Source organism: Vulpes vulpes, chromosome 1 (assembly GCF_048418805.1).
Source record: "Vulpes vulpes isolate BD-2025 chromosome 1, VulVul3, whole genome shotgun sequence".
Taxonomy (NCBI): Eukaryota; Metazoa; Chordata; class Mammalia; order Carnivora; family Canidae; genus Vulpes; species Vulpes vulpes.
In genome coordinates, this window is record NC_132780.1 from 51,503,594 (window position 1) to 51,525,434 (window position 21,841).

Here is a 21,841-nt window from a genome sequence, read left to right on the forward strand (position 1 = left end):
TTTCCTCCCTGGTTATTGGCCTGTTCAGGTTTTCTATTTCTTCCTGCTTCAGTTTTGGTAGTTTGTGGCTTTCCAGGAATGCATCCATTTCTTCTCGATTTCCTAATTTATTGGCGTACAGCTGTTCATAATATGTTTTTAAAATCGTTTGTATTTCCTTGGTGTTGGTAGTGATCTCTCCTTTCTCATTCATGATTTTATTAATTTGAGTCTTCTCTCTCTTCTTTTTAATAAGGTTGGGTAATGGTTTATCTATCTTATTAATTCTTTCAAAGAACCAACTCCTGGTTCTGTTGATCTGTTCCACAGTTCTTTTGGTCTCGATATCATTTAGTTCTGCTCGAATTTTAATTAACTGTCTTCTTCTGCTGGGGTGGGGTCTATTTGTTGCTTTTTCTCTAGTTCCTTTATGTGTAAGGTGAGCTTTTGAATTTGAGTTCTTTCCAGTTTTTGAATGGATGCTTGTATTGCGATGTATTTCCCCCTCAGGACTGCTTTTGCTGCATCCCAAAGATTTTGAACAGTTGTATCTTCATTCTCATTAGTTTCCATGAATCTTTTTAATTCTTCCTTAATTTCCTGGTTGACCTTTTCATCTCTAAGCAGGATGGTCCTTAACCTCCACGTGTTTGTGGTCCTTCCAAACTTCTTGTTGTGATTAAGTTCTAATTTCAAGGCATTATGGTCTGAGAATATACAGGCGACTATCCCGATCTTTTGGTATCGGTTCAGGCCTGATTTGTGACCCAGTATGTGGTCTCTTCTGGAGAAAGTTCCATGTGCACTTGAGAAGAATGTGTATTCAGTTGAGTTTGGATGTAAAGTTCTGTAGATATCTGTGAAATCCATCTGGTCCACTGTATCATTTAAAGCTCTCGTTTCTTTGGATATGTTGTGCTTAGAAGACCTATCTAGTATAGAGAGAGCTAGATTGAAGTCACCAAGTATAAGTGTATTATTATCAAAGTATTTCTTCAGTTTGGTTATTAATTGGTTTAAATATTTGGCAGCTCCCACATTCAGGGCATATATATTGAGGATTGTTAAGTCCTCTTGTTGGATAGATCCTTTGAGTATGAGATAGTGTCCCTCTTCATCTCTCACTATAGTCTTCAGGGTAAATTTTTATTTATCTGATATAAGGATGGCAACCCCTGCTTTCTTTTGAGGACCATTTGAATGGTAAATGGTTCTCCAACCTTTTATTTTCAGGTTGTAGGTGTCCTTCTGTCTAAAATGAGTCTCTTGTAGGCAGCAAATAGATGGGTCCTGCTTTTTTATCCAGTCTGAAACCCTGCGCCTTTTGATGGGGTCATTAAGCCCGGTCACGTTCAGAGTTACTATTGAGAGATATGAGTTTAGTGTCATCATATCTATTCAGTCCTTGTTTTTGTGGATTGTTCCACTGAACTTCTTCTTAAAGGGGAATTTTAAGAGTCCCCCTTAAAATTTCTTGCAGAGCTGGTTTGGCGGTTACATATTCTTTCAGTTCCTGCCTGTCTTGGAAGCTCTTTATCTCTCCTTCCATTTTGAATGAAAGCCTTGCTGGATAAAGTATTCTTGGTTGCATGTTCTTTTCATTTAGGACCCTGAATATATCCTGCCAGCCCTTTCTGGCCTGCCAGGTCTCTGTGGAGAGGTCTGCTGTTACCCTAATATTCCTCCCCATAAAAGGGACTTTTTTTCTCTTGCTGCTTTTAGGATCTTCTCCTTATCTTTGGAATTTGCAAGCTTCACTATTAAATGTCGAGGTGTTGAACAGTTTTTGTTGATTTTAGGGGGGGATCTCTCTATTTCCTGGATCTGAATGCCTGTTTCCCTTCCCAGATTCGGAAAGTTTTCAGCTAGGATTTGTTCAAATACATATTCGGGCCCTCTGTCCCTTTCGGCGCCCTCGGGAACCCCAATTAAACATAGGTTTTTCTTCCTCAGGCTGTCATTTATTTCCCTTAATCTATCCTCATGGTCTTTTAATTGCCTGTCTCTTTTTTCCTCAGTTTCCCTCTTTGCCATCAACTTGTCTTCTATGTCACTCACTCGTTCTTCCACCTCATTAAGCCTCGTGGTTAGGACTTCTAGCTTGGATTACATCTCATTTAATTGATTTTTAATTTCTGCCTGATTGGATCTAAATTCTGCAGTCATGAAGTCTCTTGAGTCCTTTACGGTTTTTTCTAGAGCCACCAGTAGCTGTATAATAGTGCTTCTAAATTGGCTTTCTGACATTGAATTGTAATCCATATTTTGTAACTCTGTGGGAGAGAGGGCTGTTTCTGATTCTTTTTTTTGAGGTGAGGTTTTCCTTCTAGTCATTTTGCTCAGTGCAGAGTGGCCAAAAACAAGTTGCATTGGGAAAAGGAGAAAAAGAGAGAGAAGGAAAGAAAAGAGAAAAAGAAAAAAGAGAAAGAAGGAAAAAAGGGGGGAAAAGAGAAGAAAAATAGAAAGAAAAAGAAAGGAGAAAAAAGAAAAAAAAGGGTGGGGTGGGGTGGGGGAAGCAATCAGAAATCAAGAAGAAAGAAAGAAAAAAAGCACAAAACAAAAACAAAAACAAAAAAACAAAAACAAAAAAAACACTGGGGAGTATCTTCCCATTCTGTATACTTTAAGTCCCTTGACTTCCCTTGGAACTGGTCCGTCTCGCTGGTCTTCTGGGGGAGGGGCCTGCTGTGCTGATTCTCAGGTGTTAGCACTTGGGGGAGCTGCTCTGCCCCTGCCTGGTGCAGGGCTCAGTGGGGGTGTTAACCCCGTGAGGCCCCGGGAGGAAGCCACAGTGGCGGGGGCAGCTCTGGGACCCTGGAGTCAGCTCCCGCAGTAACTCCGGGGCTCTCCTTCTGCAGGGCCTGGGGGCTCCGGGGCGGGGCCGCTGATCTGCTCAGTTCCAGGCAGGAGCGTCCTTGCTGTCCTGGGCCCTCCCGGCCTCTGCCTGTCCCGGGGGGAGGCCGGATCCTGGGCTGTGTCCCGGTGCCTTGTGCCCCGGGGCCTGCGCTGTTGGATTCGCGCTCCCGACCGTGCAGCCCCCTCTGCGGAGCCGCCGCCCGAGCCCCTCCGAGCTGTTCCCGGAGCCCCGCAGCCCCCTCCGCGGAGCCGCCGCCCGAGCCCCTCCGAGCTGCTCCCGGAGCCCCGCAGCCCCCTCCGCGGAGCCGCCGCCCGAGCCCCTCCGAGCTGCTCCAGGTCCCGCCGTGCGCGCTGCAGCCCTTAGGGAGCTCGGCGCATCTCCCGGGGCGCAGTTCCTCTGTTACTGTCCCAGGGAGCCCGAGGGCATCCCCGCCCTCCTGGGTCCTGCTCCAATTCCCCGGGAGGCCTTTCCGCGGGGAAGGTTGGTGCAGCTCCTGCTCCTCCGGGACGGGGCTCTCCTGTTCTGGGGACACTCGCCCCGGCCTCAGCCCGGCTCCTTGCGGGGCCCCTCCCCCTTGGAGGCCTTTTGTTTCTTTATTTCTTTTTCCCCGTCTTCCTACCTTGATAGAAGCGCGAACTCTTCTCACTGTAGCGTTCCAGCTGGTCTCTTTAAATCTCAGGCCGAATTCGTAGATTTTCAGGATGATTGGAAGGTTTTCTAGGTAATTTGTTGAGGACAGGTGATTTGGAGACCCTACTCTTCCGGCTTCTTGCCCCTCCCCCTCTTTTCTTTTTCTTGAATACTTTAGCAGATCCCAATTTGAAGGTCCCAGCTTACTCTGGAATCCCTGGGGTTTTTTGTTTTGTTTTGTTTTTGTGTTTCTTTTTAAAAAATGTATGTATGTATGTATGCATGTATTTATTTATTCATGAGAGACACACAGAGAGAGGCAGAGGGAGAAGCAGGCTCCCTGGGGGCAGCCCGATGCAGGACTCCATCATGGGACTCAAGGATTATGCCCTGGGACAAAGGCAGATGCTCAATCACTGAGTCATCCAGGTGTCCCAGCAAACATATTTTATACATGTTTATATATGGTAAATTAGTGTATATATAGTAAATTAGTATGTATATATACACATATTCTGTCTTCTCTAAAAAGTGATACTTTTGGGATTTGTTTCAGTCAACATTCTACCCCCAAGTACACCCAAAATATAATCTGGCATATAACATACATAATAGACAATTATAAGTTTATGCTGAATAAATGGTAAACCAAACACACAAGTATTGTCTTCTTTCCCTTTCCCATTGCTCTATTCAAAGAAGTTTATTTTATTATTACTATCTTTTTAGAAAGAGAGAGCATTAGCAGGGAGGGGCAGAGGGAGGAGAGAGAGTATCCTAAGCAGGTTTCAGGCTCAGCGTAGAATCCAACACCAGACTCTATCTCACAACCCTGAGATCATGACCTGAGCCAAAATCAAGAGTTGGCTGCTTAACCAACTGAGCCACCCAGGCCTCTCCCATTCTCCATTTAGAAAGTGAGACTATTTGGCTGGGGAAAGGCCCTTGGCTGGGCAGCTCAGATAGAGAGGAAGCAACTAGGCAGACATTTGAGTGAGCTCCTGGAAGGGGATCCCTTTAGATGATCTCAGATGCCCAGGCTTTAAGTGTCCCAGCTGAGGATGTGGCTGAGAAAGACAAACCAACCGCATTGTGTCCTGTCTCAATTTTTGACTCAAACCAATCTTTTACATGTTTATTTTGTGTTAAGCCACTAAGTTTTGGGGTGATTCGTTAAGCAGTAAGAGATAAGTAATCTACAAGCGGTGCTATGTGACCCCTGCGGATGGATATGTCTTAAGAAGGACTACCTTACGTCTGGGTCTCTCACATGATTGTAGTCCTGGATAACATCTTGACTGCAAACTTGTGAGAGACTGAGTCAGAGACACCTCACTCACCTGTTTTACACAACAAATGCCTGTTGTCACTCTTGGGTACTGGTGGAATTTGTCCAGCAGCAGTAGATAGAGCACAAATCACCATCATAATCACAACCTTTGCTTTCAGCTTCCCCTTAGCACCTGTGACTGTCTCATATGCCAGGTGTTTTACTATTTTATTTCTGTCTTCTCTGCTAGAATCTAAGATCCATGTTTATTATTTTTAAATATGTTTTAGTCATTGTTTCACACTCCAGTTCCTATAACAGAATCTGGTACATGATGGACAATCACTGTGTTGAGTAAATGAATGACAATAACAACCATGAAGAACTTGGCCCTTTGCCTCCCCTTTTCACCAGGGAAGAATCCCATGATGAGGGAGAACTCTGGCAGAACTCTTTTCCCAACAGGGGTGGAGAAATACACCTGCATTTTTTTTTTTTTTTGCCTTTCCTGGTCAAATCATATTTGTATCACCTCTTGAATTACTCAATATCACTTATTTCATTCACCAATTGATTGATTCCACATCTTGGGTAGGTAAATTAGAGGGCCTCACCCTCGACATTGCACGACCCCCTCTCTCCATGATAAGAAAAGTACCAGATATTTTCCCTGTACTGTGTTCTACCCTAAACTCCCATGGGTATAATTGGAGGTTATAGTAACTGAAGATTATTAGTGGGAGATTGGCCTCTTCTCCACCAAAATTGAGACACTGTTTTTTCTGCCTGACTCCCTCCTCCCTGAAAAAGTGGCTTTTGAGATGAAGAAAAGCCTGGCATCTTTTGATGCCTCACACAAGAGCTCCAATCTGAGAGCTCTGCTCTCCTCCATCTTCTTCAACATATTCACACCCACTTCGACCCCAATCTAACCAGGTCCCTCCAGCAACAACCTCTCCTGCAAGTCTTCTCCCCTGAATCTCAGACACCATTTCTTCCCAGTTTAATATACTTTCAAACATGAAACAAAAAAAAATATACATAGACCATATTTTTCACTTACAGAAAAGAACATTTAAAGTAAAAAGCATACATAGCCAGTGAAAACTGTGTAACACTTTACCATTATATGTGTGAGGGGTAGGATAAATCAGAGTTCATAGAAATTTTTACTACAAACACTGGCATGTAGTTTCACCATTAGGTGGGAATCTTAGGGAGATACTTTATTACTGAACTAGCAGAGTCCTTATGTGGATCCAGTGAAGACAGGAGGTCCCAGTGGAGACAGGAACCTGGGAGATTATGTTTTCTGTGGAACTATCTGAGGTTGATCTAGGGCTTACAAAAAAAAAGGAAGGGGAAAAAACACCAACAACCTTGTTAGAAAACAAGATGAGCAAGACTGGTGACCAGTCATGAAAAAAACAGAGGTATTACCTAAGAGGTTGGAGAAACACTGGGCCTGTACCTTCAGATTCCTTCAGAGCCACTCCTAACGCAGTCTCTTCACAGGCCAGACTTTCCCTTTCCTTAGGGATAGAAGCTTTTACCTCTTGCTTTGATCTTTTGACCTACTGTCTCTCAGCTCCTCCTGTTTACCTACCACTCCCTCAAGGTTAAGGGGGTAAGATGTGTTAAGCTCCTCTAAATATTCAGATGCCATCTTAGAGAAAGGGAGGAAGTCTGAAAGATAATTTTCTTCTAAAGACAGCTATCCAAAAAAGACCATTTACCTGGAAGAGACTAAGATACTATTAATTAATAAACTTAAAATGCCTGATACCAACTTGTGGACTACAACTGAGTGAGTTGTACACACTCAGTCAACACACTCTGAGTGAGTTCAAATACTATGAATACTTAAAATAATAGGATGTGGCAGACCATGAGGCCAGAGAAGGCTTCCCCAAGAAAATAATACTTGATATGTATAAGATTAGAGTTATCTAGGTGAAGACGAGGAAGGAAGAACTTTCCAGGCAGAGAGAACAGAAGGACAAAGTCCCCGTGACAGAAAGGAGTGAGACAGGGAAAAGGGATTAAGAAAATGTTACTTAGTCAGAGCTGAGAGAGTGAGACATGATGTCATGGGAGGTGAATCTGGAGGGGGAGGTAGTATATAGGTAGATAGGCAGGGGTCAGACACTGTAAGTCTGGTAATCCCTATAAAGAGTTAGTTTTATCTTTTTGTTTTGTTTTGTTTTGTTTTATCTTAATAGCAATGGGAAGTCACCGAAATGCCCCACAAAACTCACAGTTGCTGCAATGTAGAAGATGGATTCATGGGGGTAAAGGTGGGGTGGTCTACATTTGATAAAATTAGATCAGTTAGGAAGCCACTGAGGCCTAAATTTTTTGTCTGGCAGGAGTAGTTTAAAAAATCTATTATTTCACTCAAAATAATTTTAAAAATATTTTTTAAAGTAAACTCTAGATCCAATGTAGGGCTCAACCTTACAACCCCAAGATCAAGAGTCATATGCTCTACTGAACTGAACCAGCCTGGCTGGTATCCTTCAAAATAATTATTTTTTTTTCCATAATTGAGTTTTTACTGGCTGTTCTGGGTATCAGTATAAACATTATAATTTGTACACTATTTTTTTAAGAGACTCTTTTTACGAGATTTATTTTATTATTTATTTGAGAGAGAGAGAGAGAGCACACAACAGGGGTGGGGGTGGATAGGGAGAGGGAGACAGAATCTCAAGCAGACTCCTAGCTGAGTACAGAGCCCAACTGGGGCTCCATCCCATCATCCTGGGATCATGACCTGGGCTGAAACCAAGAGTCAGATGCTCAGCTGACTGCACCACCCAGGTGCCCTAATTTGTACACAATTCTTAATATATCTACCAAAAATCTAAAAAATCATGTAGTTGTTATTCTTTTCTAAAAGTTATTCCAGGGGGCAGGACTGGGGGCGGTAGGGACGGAGAAGGCCACTGCGGCCTGTTCTGGCGGGGTCTGGCGGCTTTGGCCGGCCTGGCCATGCTGCAGCTGCGGGACTCAGCGGACTCTGTGGGCACGAGCCCCACCGCGGTGCTGGTGGCGGGCGAGGAGGTCGGCGCGGACAGCTGGGGCGCGGGCGGAGGGTGGCCGGGCACGGGCACGCCGCTGTGCCAGACACTGTGGCCACTCAGCATCAGCATCCACCACACCACTCGCCGCGCCTGCATCAAGGAGTACCCCGTGTTCCGGCCGGGCACCATAGAGCCGGTGGTGGAGGAGATGGGCATGGTGGTGCGGCCGGTGGAGGACAGCGACATCCAGGGTGTGTGGCTGCTGACCGAGGTGGACCACTGGAACAACGAGGAGGAGTGGCTGGTATTCATCACGGACCAGGTGCAGCTCATCTGCAAGTACGACTTCATCAGCCTGCAGGGCCAGCAGGTGGTCCGCATAGCCCTCAACGCGGTGGACACCATCTCCTGCGGGGAGTTCCAGTTTCCCCCCAAGTCGCTCAACAAGCAAGAAGGTTTTGGGAATCGCATTCAGTGGGACAAACAGAGCCGCCCTTCATTCAAAAACAGATGGAGGGGATCCCTGGGTGGCGCAGTGGTTTGGCGCCTGCCTTTGGCCCAGGGCGCAATCCTGGAGACCCAGGATCGAATCCCACATCGGGCTCCCGTTGCATGGAGCCTGCTTCTCCCTCTGCCTGTGTCTCTGCCTCTCAGTCTCTCTCTCTCTGCATAAAATAAATAAATATTTAAAAAATAATTAAAAAAATAAAGCTCTTGTTTCTTTGGAGATGTTGTTTTTAGGATATCTGTGGATTGTAGAAAGCGCTACATTCAAGTCACCAATTAAAAGTGTATTATTATCTAAGTATGTCTTAACTTTGGTTATTAATTGATTGGTATACTTGGCAGCTCCCACATTTGGGGCATATATATTGATGATTGTTAAGTCCTGTTGTTGGATAGATCCTTTAAGTATCATATAGTGTCCCTCTTCATCTCTCACTACAGTCTTCGCGATAAACTTTAGTTTTACTGATATAAGGATGGCTACCCCTGCTTTCTTTTGAGGACCATTTGAATGGTACATGGTTCTCCAACCTTTTATTTTCAGGCTGTAGGTGTCCTTATATCTAAAGTGAGTCTCTTGTAGACAGCAAGTAGATGAGTCCTGCTTTTTTATCCAGTCTGAAACCCTGCACCTTTTGATGGGGTAATTAAGCACATTCACGTTCAGAGTTACTATTGAAAGATATGAGTTTAGTGTCATCATGATAACTATTCAGTCCCTGTTTTTGTGGATTGTTCCCTTGGACTTCCTCTTTCTATTACAGAATCCCCCTGAATATTTCTTGCAGAGCTGGATTCGTGGTCACATATTCTTTCAGTTTCTGCCTATCTTGGAAGCTCTTTATTCGTCCTTCTATTCTGAATGAGATCCTTGCTGGATAAAGTATTCTTGGTTGCATGTTCTTCTCATTTAGGACCCTGAATATATCCTGCCAGCACTTTCTGGGTTGCCAGGTCTCTGTGGAGAGGTCTGCTGTTAATCTTCCTCCCCATATAAGTTAGAGATTTCTTGTCTCTTGTTGCTTTAAGGATCTTCTCTTTATCTTTGGAATTTGCAAGCTTCACTATTAAATGTCGAGGTGTTGAGTGGTTTTTCTTGATTTTAGAGGGGAGATCTCTCTATCTCCTGGATCTGAGTGCCTGTTTCCCTTCCCAGATTAGGAAAGTTTTCAGCTATGATTTGTTCAAATACATATTCTGGACCTCTGTCCCTTTCGGGGCCCTCGAACCCCAATCAAACGTAGATTTTTCCTTCTGAGGCTGTCATTTATTTCCCTTAATGTATCCTCATGATACTTTATCTCTTTTTTCCTCAATTTCCCTCTTTGTCATCAATTTATCTTCTATGTCACTAACTCGTTCTTTTACCTCTTTAACCCTTTTCATTAGGACCTCTAGTTTGGATTGCATCTCATTTAATTGAGTTTTAATTTCTGCATGATTAGATCTAAATTCTGCAGTCATGAAGTCTCTTGAGTCCTTTATGCTTTTTTCTAGAGCCACTAGTAGCTTTATAATTGTGCTACTGAATTGGCTTTCTGACATTGAATTGTATTCCAAATTTTGTAACTCTGTGGGAGAGAGGACTGTTTCTGATTCTTTCTTTTGAGGTGAGGTTTTCCTTCTAGTCATTTTGCTCAGTGCAGAGTGGCCAAAAACAAGTTGTATTGTGAAAAGGAGAAAAAGAGAGTAGAGAAAGAAGAAAAGAAAAAGAAGAAAAGAAAAAAAAAAAGAAGGAAAAAAAAGAAGAAAAGGAAAAAAATGGGGCGGGAAGCAAACAGAAAACAAAAAACAAGGGGGAGTATCCTCTGATTCTGTATACTGTAAATCCCTCCACTTTCCCTGGAACTTTCCAGTGCTGCTTGGTCAATAATTTGTTTTTCCCCTGTCTATCTAGCTGGTCTCCTGGGAGAGGGGCCCGCTGCTGTGCTGATTCTCAGGTGTCAGCACTTGGGGGAGCTGCTCAGTCTCCTGCCTGGTGCAGGGCTCTGTGAAAGTTGTTTATCCTGTTTATCCGGTGAGGCCACTGTGAGGCTCAGTGGGGGTTGTTTACCCCGTGAGTCCCCAGGAGGAACAACCACAGTGGTGGCGGCCATCCCTGGAGCCCTGGATTCAGCCCCCGCAGTAACTAAAGAGCTCTCCGTCTGCAGGGCCTGGAGGCTCCAGGGCGGGGCCGCTGATCTGCTCAGCTTGGGGCAAGAGCGTCCTTGCTGTCCTGGGCCCTCCTGGCCTCTGCCTGTCCCGGGGGGAGGCCTGATCCTGGGCTGTTTCCCGGCGCCCTGTGCTCCGGGGCCTGCGCTGTTGGATTTGCGCTCCCGCCCCGCAGTCCCCTTCGCGGAGCCGCCGCCCGAGCCCCTCCGAGGGGCTCCTGGTCCCGCCGTGCGCGCTGCAGCCCTTAGGGAGCTCGGCGCACTCTCCCCGGGGCGCAGGTGTCTGTTAGTGTCCCAGGGAGCCCGAGGGCATCCCCGCCCTCCTGGGTCCTGCTCTAACTCCCTGAGAGCCCCCTTCCGCCTGGGAAGGTTGGTGCAGCTCCTGCTTCTCCGGGACGGGGCTCTCCTGTCCTGGGGACACTCGCCCCGGCCTCAGCCCGGCTCCTCGCGGGGTCCCTCCCCCTTGGAGGCCTTTTGTTTCTTTATTTCTTTTTCCCCGTCTTCCTACCTTGATAGAAGTGCGAACTCTTCTCACTGTAGCATTCCAGCTGTTCTCTCTTTTCATCTCAAGCTGAATTCGTAGGTTTTCAGGATAATTTGAAAGTTATCTAGGTAATTTGGTGGGGACAGGGGACTTGGGGACCCTACTCTTCCGCCATCTGGCCCCGCCTCGGATTCTATACTTTAGCTGAATCTTGAACATCGAGTAATCGGAGCTACAGACAAAGAGCAAAGTGAGTCTAGCTGTTCCTGCGTGGCCGGTATTCCATCTTCTAGAACTTATTTCCGTGTCTTTCCTGGAGCGTCTCCGTGTGCCTCTCTTGGCCCTTCCCCAGCCCTCTATCATGTTAATAAACGTGTGCTCCCACTGGAATCTCCCTGCTAGCACTTCAATTGTGCAGATGCCTATACCCAGCGGAAGTTTTGAGACCCGGTGCCCATAGGTGCAAATACCTTTCTACTTGGTGTCAAAGTTTGTATTTTGAAATGTAATCCATTTTTTAAAGCTTAATGCAAAACAAGCCAGCAGACTATTGAACTTAAACCAGTCTGCCTTGTTGGCTCCTTAGTGAACAGTGGCTTTGTGTAAATATGTTTGACCTAAAGTCCTACTTTTCCTAAAATTATATTGTGTTCATACCTATGGCATCTTTCCCGGGCCCAGAATTTCACAGGAAGTCGTGTGTAGACAATTCATTGATATGAGAGTTACCTTGATAGTTCTTTGCCAACAATTTGACACCCATGCCTATTCTAGGTTTGGGTTGCCATAGTCACATTTAAAATGGGGATTGCTCAGTTTGCTTTTTAAGGAAGGGACCTTGTCAAATTCTTGTCTCTCATGCTGCTGACACTCAGCTGGGATCCCACCATGCCCATGCAGACCTGAGGCCGCCTGCCTTGCCCTGAACATGCCTGAGCTGTGGCAGCCTGCAGAGCCTCCCCTCCGCGGAGGGGACTGCGGGGCGGGAGCGCGAATCCAACAGCGCAGGCCCCGGAGCACAGGGCGCCGGGACACAGCCCAGGATCCAGCCTCCCCCCGGGACAGGCAGAGGCCAGGAGGGCCCAGGACAGCAAGGACGCTCTTGCCCCATGGGTCCAGGTTCCCATGGACCTGCAGCATGCTGCTCGAGCTCCCACCTGTCCTCAGGTTGCTGGCTTGACTGGCAGCACTTGTTATCAACTGGAAGTGCTGGCTCTGGTTTCTTCCTCCTTATTTACAACTCTGGTATAGCGTTAGTTGGTATGGATATGATCCAAATGCAGCAGCCTGCTCAAATTGGAAGGCTGCCTCCACACCACCTGGGTCTTGAGCATTTGCTTTTGGTCTCGTAGTAAAGACATTTACAGTTGAAAAAAATAAATAAAAAATAAGTTATTCCAGTGACCTTTCCAGTTTAGAATATGGAGGTAAAGTTTCCTTAACAGTATGTCAAGTACCAATATCTTCAAATGTTGATATGCTATTGCATTGTTGAGTTCTATTGATTCACATTTTAATATCTTATACAGTACATACTCAAATTTTCAATCTTGCACAGCACATTAGCAAAGTTACTAGGAAAATTGGATTACCACGACCAAGATGTTACAAAGTGTACAAAACTCTGAGAGGGAGAGCCAAGATCAAGGAATGCTTTTCTCTAGGAAACAATTCTACCAACAACAATATGGGAATAAGAGTAACTTAAAATATGGAAGACATATTAAATGCATGACTGACTCCAAATTGCCATGTACTGTGCTTTGTATTATAGTATATAAAAACTACCCCATCTATGGAATGTTAAGCTAACACCCAAGACAATGAAAGCTTCCCCAAATCAATTTCCCACCATTTTCTAGTTTTACCAAAAAATAAACAACCAGAAATGATTTCACCACTTTAAAAAAAAGCATTTACACTTTAAAAAATGGGATGAGGGGATCCCTGGGTGGCTCAGCAGTTTATTGCCTGCCTTTGGCCCAGGGTGCGATCCTGGAGTCCCGGGATCGAATCCTACATCCGGCTCCCGGCATGGTGCCTGCTTCTCCCTCCCTCCTCCTGTGTCTTGCCCCTCTCTCTCTCTCTATGTCTATCATAAATAAATAAATAAATCTTTAAAAAATGGGATGAAGTCAGATTCCCTTCTTCTTAACACACTTCTACTAAAAAACTTGCATTTACAAGATAGTTGATAAAAATATTCCTCTGGATTATACAAGAAAAGAGACAGGGACTGCTGAAAGACCAGGTATAGGATATTAATCAGACCAGTCTTCTTTCTGTTCACCAGGAGCTGGACTCCTTGTTTTTAGTTTCTCCATTTTCTGCCAGGTAAATCTTCTTTGTACTTTTTGTTGTCTGAAGTTTTATCTTTTCCTGCTACCTTTTTGGCATCATTTCCACTCTTATATAGGAGCAGGTTTGGCCAACAAGCACGCTGATCTCTTGGGCTGTTCCTTAGCTGCCCCTCTGCCAGGCTGCCCTTCCTCTTGAGGATGGTGGCAAGTATGTGCCCACTGGTGCAGACCAGGTGCATGAGGATACCCAGAGACTCTGTGATGTGGGGTGCATGGCTGCTGCTGCTCCTCCTACTCCTGGAGCTTCCCTCAGAATAATTCTTAGTAATCTTGTCTTGGGCTATTACTTTGCAGTGTTTTGTCAAATCATATTCTAATATTTTAAATAAAATTGTATTAAATCTATATTTACCTAATGAGTACTGTTACATTTCCTAGTTGAACTAAACAAATCAGCTACATAAAACTTAAAGTGTCTGTATGAGGCTCTTAACCTCAGTCTTTTTTTTCCCCCCTTTTTTTTTCAGATTTTCTTTTTTATTTGAGAGAGAGTGCGCGAAAGCACAAGCAGGGAGAGGAGCAGGTTCCCCACTGAGCAGGGAGCCTGATGTAGGGCTTGATCTTAGGGTTCTAGGATCCAGTTCTAAGCCTAAGGCAGACTTTGACCTACTGACCCACTGAGGCACCCCAGTCTTTTTTTTTTTTTTTTAAGATTGTGTCTTGAACCTAGTTATGGGTTTCAAACTCACAACCTGGGGATCAAGAGTTGCAGGCTGTCCTGACTGAGCCAGTCAGGTGCCCCAACCTCAGTCTCAACTATCAATTATCACTGCTTTAAACAGCTTTCCTGTCTCTAACAAAACAAAGCAAAACAATTAAAAAAGAAAAAAAGTTACTGAATCACAATTCAACTACCTCATATAAGATTAAAAAAAAAAACTAAATTAAATTGAGTTTGAGCCAAGCTGCTCCACTCCTCCAAGATATTCAGTGATTTTTTTTGTGGTATCTTATAAGGCTTACAGAGAAGTCTCATTTTGTACCTCCAGTTTTGTTAGAATCATTCACATCGAAAACTAAACTCTATTGCCTGCAACTCACTAGCAACCAAACATTCTTCTCTAGTGTAATTTCATTGTACATAATAATACAGGCTCCAGAAAGGAGAAATATTCTCAAAGATATTGTATAGACAAATGCTGTCAAAGAATATGTTCCAACGTTTCTTTCAAAACACAGAATTAGTGGGGAGTGCCTGCTGTAGTGCTGAGAGCTAGCCTCAGCTATCAAGAGTCATGCTGGGGAAGCAAAAGTCCAATTCAGATAAAGAAGAGAGAGAGAGAGAGAGAGAGAGAGAGAGAGAGAGAGAGAGAGAGAGAGAGAGAGAGAGAGAGAGAGAGAGAGAGAGAGAGAAAAGAAGGGCAGCCCCGGTGGCTCAGCGGTTTAGCACCACCTTCAGCCCAGGGTGTGATCCTGGAGACCCGGGATCGAATCTCACGTGGGGCTCCCTGCATAGAGCCTGCTTCTCCCTCTGCCTGTGTCTCTGCCTCTCTCTTTCTCTCTCTCTCTCATGAATAAATAAAATCTTTAAAAAAATAAAAAAGAAGAGAGACCTCTCTGAGGACCCAAGGCATTTAGCTGATGTCCAGAAATGCCACACCTTAGCAATATGGACCACACTGAGAAAAGGCCATGCTGTCGGGATGAAAACACATAAGCCTGTCTTAATCAAGAATAAAACCAAACCTGAAGAGATCAAAAGGATTTATCAGTCATTTAACAGGAGGCCAGAACAACATATTTTAAAGGATGACAACATAATCCAGACTCCTTGTGATATATCACACAAAATGTCCAGCATAGGATAAAAAATTATGCGGTATGTAAAAGAGGAACAGTATAACCCATAATTAAGAAAAAAACAGCCAAAAGAGTCAAGATGTTGGAATTAGCAGATAAGGGGCAGTGAAAGTATTTATAAACATGCCCAAGGATATATGGAAAAGCCTATAATGAGTAAAAAGATGTAAGCTATACACAGAGAAGTGGAAAGAATTAAAGAACAAAGTGGAAATCCAAGAAATGAAAAGTACAATATCTGAAATGAAAACTTCACAGGATGGTCTTTTAAAAAAATATTTATTTATTCTTGAGAGACACAGAGAGAGAGAGAGAGAGAGAGAGAGAGAGAGAGGCAGAGACACAGGCAGAGGGAGAAGCAGGCTCCATGCAGGGAGCCTGATGTGGGACTCGATCCCGGGACTCCAGGACCACTCCCTGAGCCAAAGGCAGGTGCTAAACCACTGAGCTATCCAGGGATCCCCTGGGATGGTCTTCTTCTTCTTCTTCTTCTTCTTTTTTTTTTTGTTTTTAAACACAGCATATACTGCATTATTAGTTTCATGGGTATAATTTAGTTATTTGTCAGTTACATATAACACCCAGTGGTCATCATATCACATGCCCTCCTTAATGCCATATATCCCAGGTACCCCATACCCCCTTCTCACCTCTCCTCCAGCCACCCTCAGTTTGCTCCCTATAGTTAAGAGCCTGGTTTACCTCCCTCTCTGATTTTGTCTTATTTTATTTTTCCCTCCCTTCTCCTATGATCCTCTATTTTGTTTCTTAAATTCCACTTATGAGTGAGATCATATGATAACTGTCTTTTTTTCTGGCTGACTTATTACACTTAGCATAATAACCTCCAGTTCCATCCATGTTGTTGCAAATGATAAAATTTCCTTATTTTTGAAAGCTGGATAATATTCTAATATACATATATATATATATATATATATATGCCACTACTTTGTTATCTATTCATCTGTCAATGGACATCTGGGCTCTTTCCATATTTTGCCTATTGTGCTATAAACATTAGAGTGCAGGTGTCCCTTCAAATCACTATGTTTGTATCCTCTGGGTAAATACCCAGTAGTGCAATTGCTGGGTTATAGGGTAGCTCTATTTTTAACTCTTCAAGGAACCTCCACATTGTTTTCCAGAATGGCTGTACCAGAGTGGCTTTTCCAGAGTTTGAATTTCCATCAATAGTCAATAGTGCAAAAGGGTTCCCCTTTTTCTGAATTGTCACTAACATTTGTTGTTTCCAGAGTTGTTAATGTTTGCCATTCTCACTGGTGTGAGGTGGTATCTCACTGTGGTTTTGATTTGTATTTCCCTGATGGCAAGGGATGTGGAGCATTTTCTCATGTGTTTGTTGGCCATATGCAGGTCTCCTTTGGAGAAATGTTTGTTCATGTCTTCTGCCCATTTCTTGACTGGATTATTTGTTTTCTGGGTGTTGAGTTTGAGAAGTTCTTTATAGATTTATAGATTTTGGCTACAGATACTAGCCCCTTATCTGATGTGTCATTTGCAAATACCTTCTCGACTCTGTAGGTTGTCTTTTAGTTTTGCTGATAGTTTCCTTTGCTGTGCAGAAGCTTTTTATCTTGATGAAATCCCAGTGGCTCATTTTTGCTCTTGTTTCCCTTGCCTCTGGAGACATGTCTAGCAACAAGTTGCTGTGGCCAAGGTCACAGAGGTTGTTGCCTGTATTCTCCTCCAGGATTTTGATGGATTCCTGTCTCACATTTAGGTATCTCATCCATTTTGAGTGTATCTTTGTCTCTGGTGTAAGAGAATGGTTTAGTTTCATTCTTTTGAACGTGACTGTCCAATTTGCCCAACATCATTTGTTGAATAGACCGTCCTTTTCCCAGTGCATATTTTTTCCTGCTCTGTCAAATATTAGTTGACCATAGAGTTGAGGGCCCATTTCTGGGTTCTCTACTCTGCTCCATTGACCTATGTGTCTGTTTTTGTGCCAGTACCACACTGTCTGATGATTATAGCTCTGTAATACTGCTTGAAATCTGGCATTGTGATGCCCTCAGCTTTGGTTTTCCTTTTCAACATTTCTTTGGCTATTCAGGGTCTTCTCTGGTTCCATCTAAATCTTAGGATTATTTATAATAGCTCTGTGAAAAATGTTGATGGTATTTTATAAAGTAGTTTTTTTTTTTAAATTTTTATTTATTTATGATAGTCACACAAAGAGAGAGAGAGGCAGAGACACAGGCAGAGAAACAGGCTCCATGCACCGGGAGCCCGATGTGGGATTCGATCCCGGGTCTCCAGGATCGCACCCTGGGCCAAAGGCAGGCGCCAAACCGCTGCTCCACCCAGGGATCCCTGTTGATGGTATTTTAAAAAAGATTTTATTTATTTGAGAGAGAGTGTGTGAAAGAGAGCATGAGCCAGGGGAGGGGCAGAGGGAGAAGGAGAAGCAGACTCTCTGGGGCTGGATTCCAGGACCATGGGATCATGACCTGAGCTGAAAGCAGTTGTTTGAGCCACTCAGATGAACCTGTTGATGGTATTTTGCTGGAAGTACATTGAATGTTAAGATTGCTCTAGGTAGCACAGATATTTTAACAATAATTGTTCTTCCAATCCATGAACATAGAGTATTTTCCCGTTTCTTCGAATCTTCCTCATTTTCTTTCATAAATGTTCTACAGTTTTCAGAGTATAGATCCTTTACCTGTTTGGTTAACTTTACTCCTAGGTATTGTAAGGTTTTTGATGCAATTGTAAATGAGATCATTCCTTAATTTCTCTTTCTTCTGTCTCAGTGTATAGAAATGCCACTGATTTCTGCATTTATTTTATATCCTGCCACTTTGCTGACTTGCTTTATGAGTTCTAGCAATTTTTGGGTAATCTCTTGGGTTTTCAACATAGAGTATCATGTTATCTGTGACGAGTGAGAGTTTCACTTCTGTGCAGATTTGGATGTCTTTTATTTCCTTTTCTTGTCTGATTGCTGAGGCTAGGGCTTCCAGTACTATGTTGAATAACAGTGGTGAGAATGGACATCCCTGCTTTGTTCCTGACCTTCAGGGAAAATTTCTTGGTTTTCTCCTGTTGAGGATATTTTCTGTGGGTTTTTCTTTTCTTTTTTTTTTTAAAGATTTATTTATTTATTCATTCAGAGAGAGCGAAGAGAGAGGCAGAGACACAGGCAGAGGGAGAAGCAGGCTCCATGCCGGAAGCCCGATGTGGAACTCGATCCTGGGTCTCCAGGATCACACCCTGGGCTGCAGGCGGCGCTAAACCGTTGCGCTACCGGGGCTGCCCGCTGTGGGTTTTTCATATATGGCTTTTATGATACTGAGGTATGATCCTTATGTCCCGACACTGTGGAGTTTTAATCAAAAAAGGATGCTGTGTTTTTTCAAATGCTTTTTCTGCATCTATTGAGAAGATAATATGGTTCTTGTCCTTTCTTTTATTAATGTGGTGTATCATATTGATTGAATGCAGATGTTGAACCACCATTGCAGCCCAGGAATAAATCCCACTTGATCGTGGTAAATAATCCTCTTAATGTGCTGTTCGATCTTACTGACTAGTATCTTGGTGAGAATTTCTGCATCTGTGTTCACCAGGTATATTAGTCTATAATTCTCCTTTTTGATGGGGTCTTTGTCTGGCTTTGTTTTTTGTTTTCTGTGTTTTTTTTTTTTTTTTTGGAATTTTATTTTATTTTATTATTTTTTCTTTTTTTTAATAATAAATTTATTTTTTTATTGGTGTTCAATTTGCCAACATACAGAATTCAATTTGCCAACATACAGAATTCAATTTGCCAACATACAGAATTGTCTGGCTTTGAAATCAAGGTAATGCTAGTCTCATAGTGAGTTTGGAAGTTTTCCTTCCATTTCTATTTCTTGAAACAGATTCAGAAGGTAAGTATTAATTCTTAAATGTTTAGTAGAATTCCATTGGGAGGCCAGCTGTTCCTGGACTCTTGTTTTGGGGAGATTTTTTATTGCTGCAGTTTCTTTGCTGGTTTGGGTCTTTTCAAGGCTTCTATTTCTTCGATTTATGTCTCTGGGAATGCATCCATTTCTTCCAGATTGCCTAATTTGATGGCATATAGTTGCCTATAATATATGTTCTGATAATTGTTTATATTTCCTTGGTGGTGGTTATGATTTCTCCTCTTTCATTCATGATTTATTTATTTGGGTCCTCTCTGCTTTTAGAGAAGTCCAACTAGGGTTTTTTTTTTTTATCTTATTAATTCTTTCAAAGAACCAGGTCCTAGTTTCATAGATCTGTTCTACTGTTCTTTTGTTTTCTATTATTTCTCTTCTCCTGCTGGGTTTAGGCTTTATTTGCTGTTCTTTTTCCAGCTCCTTTACATGTGAAATTAGCTTGTGCATTTGAGACTTTTCTTGTTTCTTGAGAAAGGCCTGTATTACTATATACTTTGCTCTGAGGACCACCTTTGCTGCATCCCAAAAGGTGTTGAAGTACCTGTTTTCATTTTCATTTGTTTTCATGTATTTTAAAATTCTTCTTTAATTTCCTGGCTGATCCATTCATTCTTTAGTAGGATTCTCTTTAACCTCTACATATTTGTATTCCTTTCAAATTTTCTCTTCTGAGTGATAACAAGTTTTAAAGCACTGTGGTCTGAAAATATGCAAGGAATAATCCCAGTCTTTTGGTACTAGTTGAGACCTGATTTGTGACCCAATAAGTGATCTACTCTGGAGAATATTCCATGTGCACTTGAGAAGAATGTATATTCTGTTGCTTTGGGATGAAATGCTCTAAATATATCTAAGTCTTTCTGGCCCAGTGTGTCATACAAAGCCCTAGTTTCCTTGACCTTCTGCTTACACAATCTATCAATTGCTGTGAGTGGGGTGTTAAACTACCCTGATATTATTGTATTACTATCAATGTGTTTCTTTAATTTTGATATTAATTGGTTTATGTATTTGGCTGCACCCAATTTAGGGGCATAAGTATTTATAATTGTTCGATCTTCTTTTGGATAGACCCTTTTATTATGATGCAACATTTTTCTTCATCTCTTATTACAGTCTTGGGTTTAAAATCTAGTTTGATATAAGGATGGTTACTACTTCAGCTTTAATGTTCATTAGTATGATAAATGGTTCTCCACTCCCTCACTTTCAATCTGGAGGTGTCTTTAGGTCTAAAATGAGTCTTTTGTACACAGCATATTAATGGATCTTATTCGTTTTATCCAATCTCTTGCCCTACATCTTTTGATTGGAGCATTTTGTCCATTTATCTTCAGAGGAATTATTGAAAGATATGAATTTAGTGCATTGTATTACCTGTAAAGTCACCCTTCTTGTAAATTGCCTCTGTTCCTCTCTGGTCTTTGTTACTTTTCACCTCTCTCTTCACTTGAAGCATCTTCTTTAGTGTTTGCCAGGCTGGCTTAGTGTTCATGAATTCCTTTAGTTTTTGTTTGTTTTGGAAACTCTTGTTTCCTTCTTCTTCTCTCCTTCTATTCTGAATGGCAGCTTTGCTGGATAAAATATTCTTGGCTACAAATTTTTCCCATTTAGCACATTGACTATATTGTGCCAGTCATTTCTGGCCTGCCAGGTCTCTGTGGTCAGGTCTGTTGCCAGTCTTGTTTCTACTCTTCTAGCTGCTTTTAGAATTTTCTCTTTCTCAAAAAAAAAAAAAAAAAAAAGAAAAAAGAATTTTCTCTTTCTCTCTGAAATTTGCACACTTCACTATTATATGTTGAAATGTTGATGTATTTTTACTCATTTTTAGGGAGGTTCTCTATACCACCTAGACTTGAATAGCCTGCTTCCTTCTCCAGGTTAGGGAAGTTCTCCGCTATAATTTGTTCAAATAAACCTTCTACCCTCCCCTTTCATCTTCTGAAACCTCCATAATCCATATTTTATTTTGCTTTATGTAATCACTGATTTCTCAGAGTCTCCCTTTATGACCTGGTAGTCTTTCTCTCTTCTTTTTAGCTTCCTTATTTTCCAACATTTTGTCTTCTGTATCACTGAATCTCTCTTCTGCCTCATTTATCCTTGTTAGAGCCTCTATTTTTACCACATCTCAATAATAGCATTTTAAATTTCAGCCGGATTAGATTTTAGTTCTCTAATTTCTCCAGTAAAGGATTCTCTAGTGTTTCAAGCCCAGCTAGTTTATAATCATTGTTTTAAAATCTAGTTCAGGGAGGCCCCGGTGGCTCAGCAGTTTAGTGACTGCCTTCCATCAGGGTGATCCTGGGGTCCCGGGATCAAGTCCCACAAGGGCTCCCTGCATGGAGCCTGCTTCTCCCTCTACCTGTGTCTCTGCTTCTCTCTCTCTCTCTCTGTGTCTCTCATGAATGAATAAAATCGTTTAAAAAATAAAATAAAGTCTAGTTCAGACATCTTGGAGATAGGAAAGATGGCAGAAGAGTAGAGTCCCCAAGTCACCTGTCCCCACCAAATTACCTAGATAACTTTCAAATCATCCTGAAAACCTATGAATTCGGCATGAGATTTAAAGAGAGAACAGCTAGAATGCTACAGTGGGAAGAGTTCGCACTTCTATCAAGGTAGGAAGATGGGAAAAATAAATAAACAAAAGAAATCCAAGGGGGAGGGGCCCCGTGAGGAGCAGGGCTAAGGCCGCGTGGGGAGTGCCCCCAGGACAGGAAAGCCCCAGCCAGGAGAAGCAGGAGCTTCACCAATCTTCCTGGAGGGAAAGGCACTTGCAGGGAGTTGGAGCAGGATCCCAGGAGGGGAGGGGATGCCCTCAGGCTCCCAGGGACAGTAAC

The 21,841-nt window shown here is 42.8% G+C and overlaps 1 protein-coding gene across 1 annotated transcript; it reads left to right on the plus strand.

Moving 5' to 3' along the window:
• The first annotated feature begins 7,652 nt into the window (after positions 1-7,652).
• LOC112908726 (tumor protein p63-regulated gene 1-like protein) lies at positions 7,653-13,580 on the plus strand. Its single transcript, XM_072747909.1, has 2 exons — positions 7,653-8,300; positions 13,368-13,580. The coding sequence occupies exons 1-2, from the start codon at positions 7,731-7,733 to the stop codon at positions 13,578-13,580; spliced, it is 783 nt and encodes a 260-aa protein (XP_072604010.1). The 5' UTR covers positions 7,653-7,730.
• The last annotated feature ends 8,261 nt before the right edge of the window (positions 13,581-21,841 follow it).

Bases quoted from the DNA above. Each gene is read 5' to 3' on its own strand.
- LOC112908726 (XM_072747909.1), top strand. From the start codon at position 7,731: ATGCTGCAGCTGCGGGACTCAGCGGACTCTGTGGGCACGAGCCCCACC. The intron at 8,301-13,367 runs GTTTGGCGCCTG...GCTGTTCCTTAG, and splicing joins GATCCCTGGGTGGCGCAGTG to CTGCCCCTCTGCCAGGCTGC.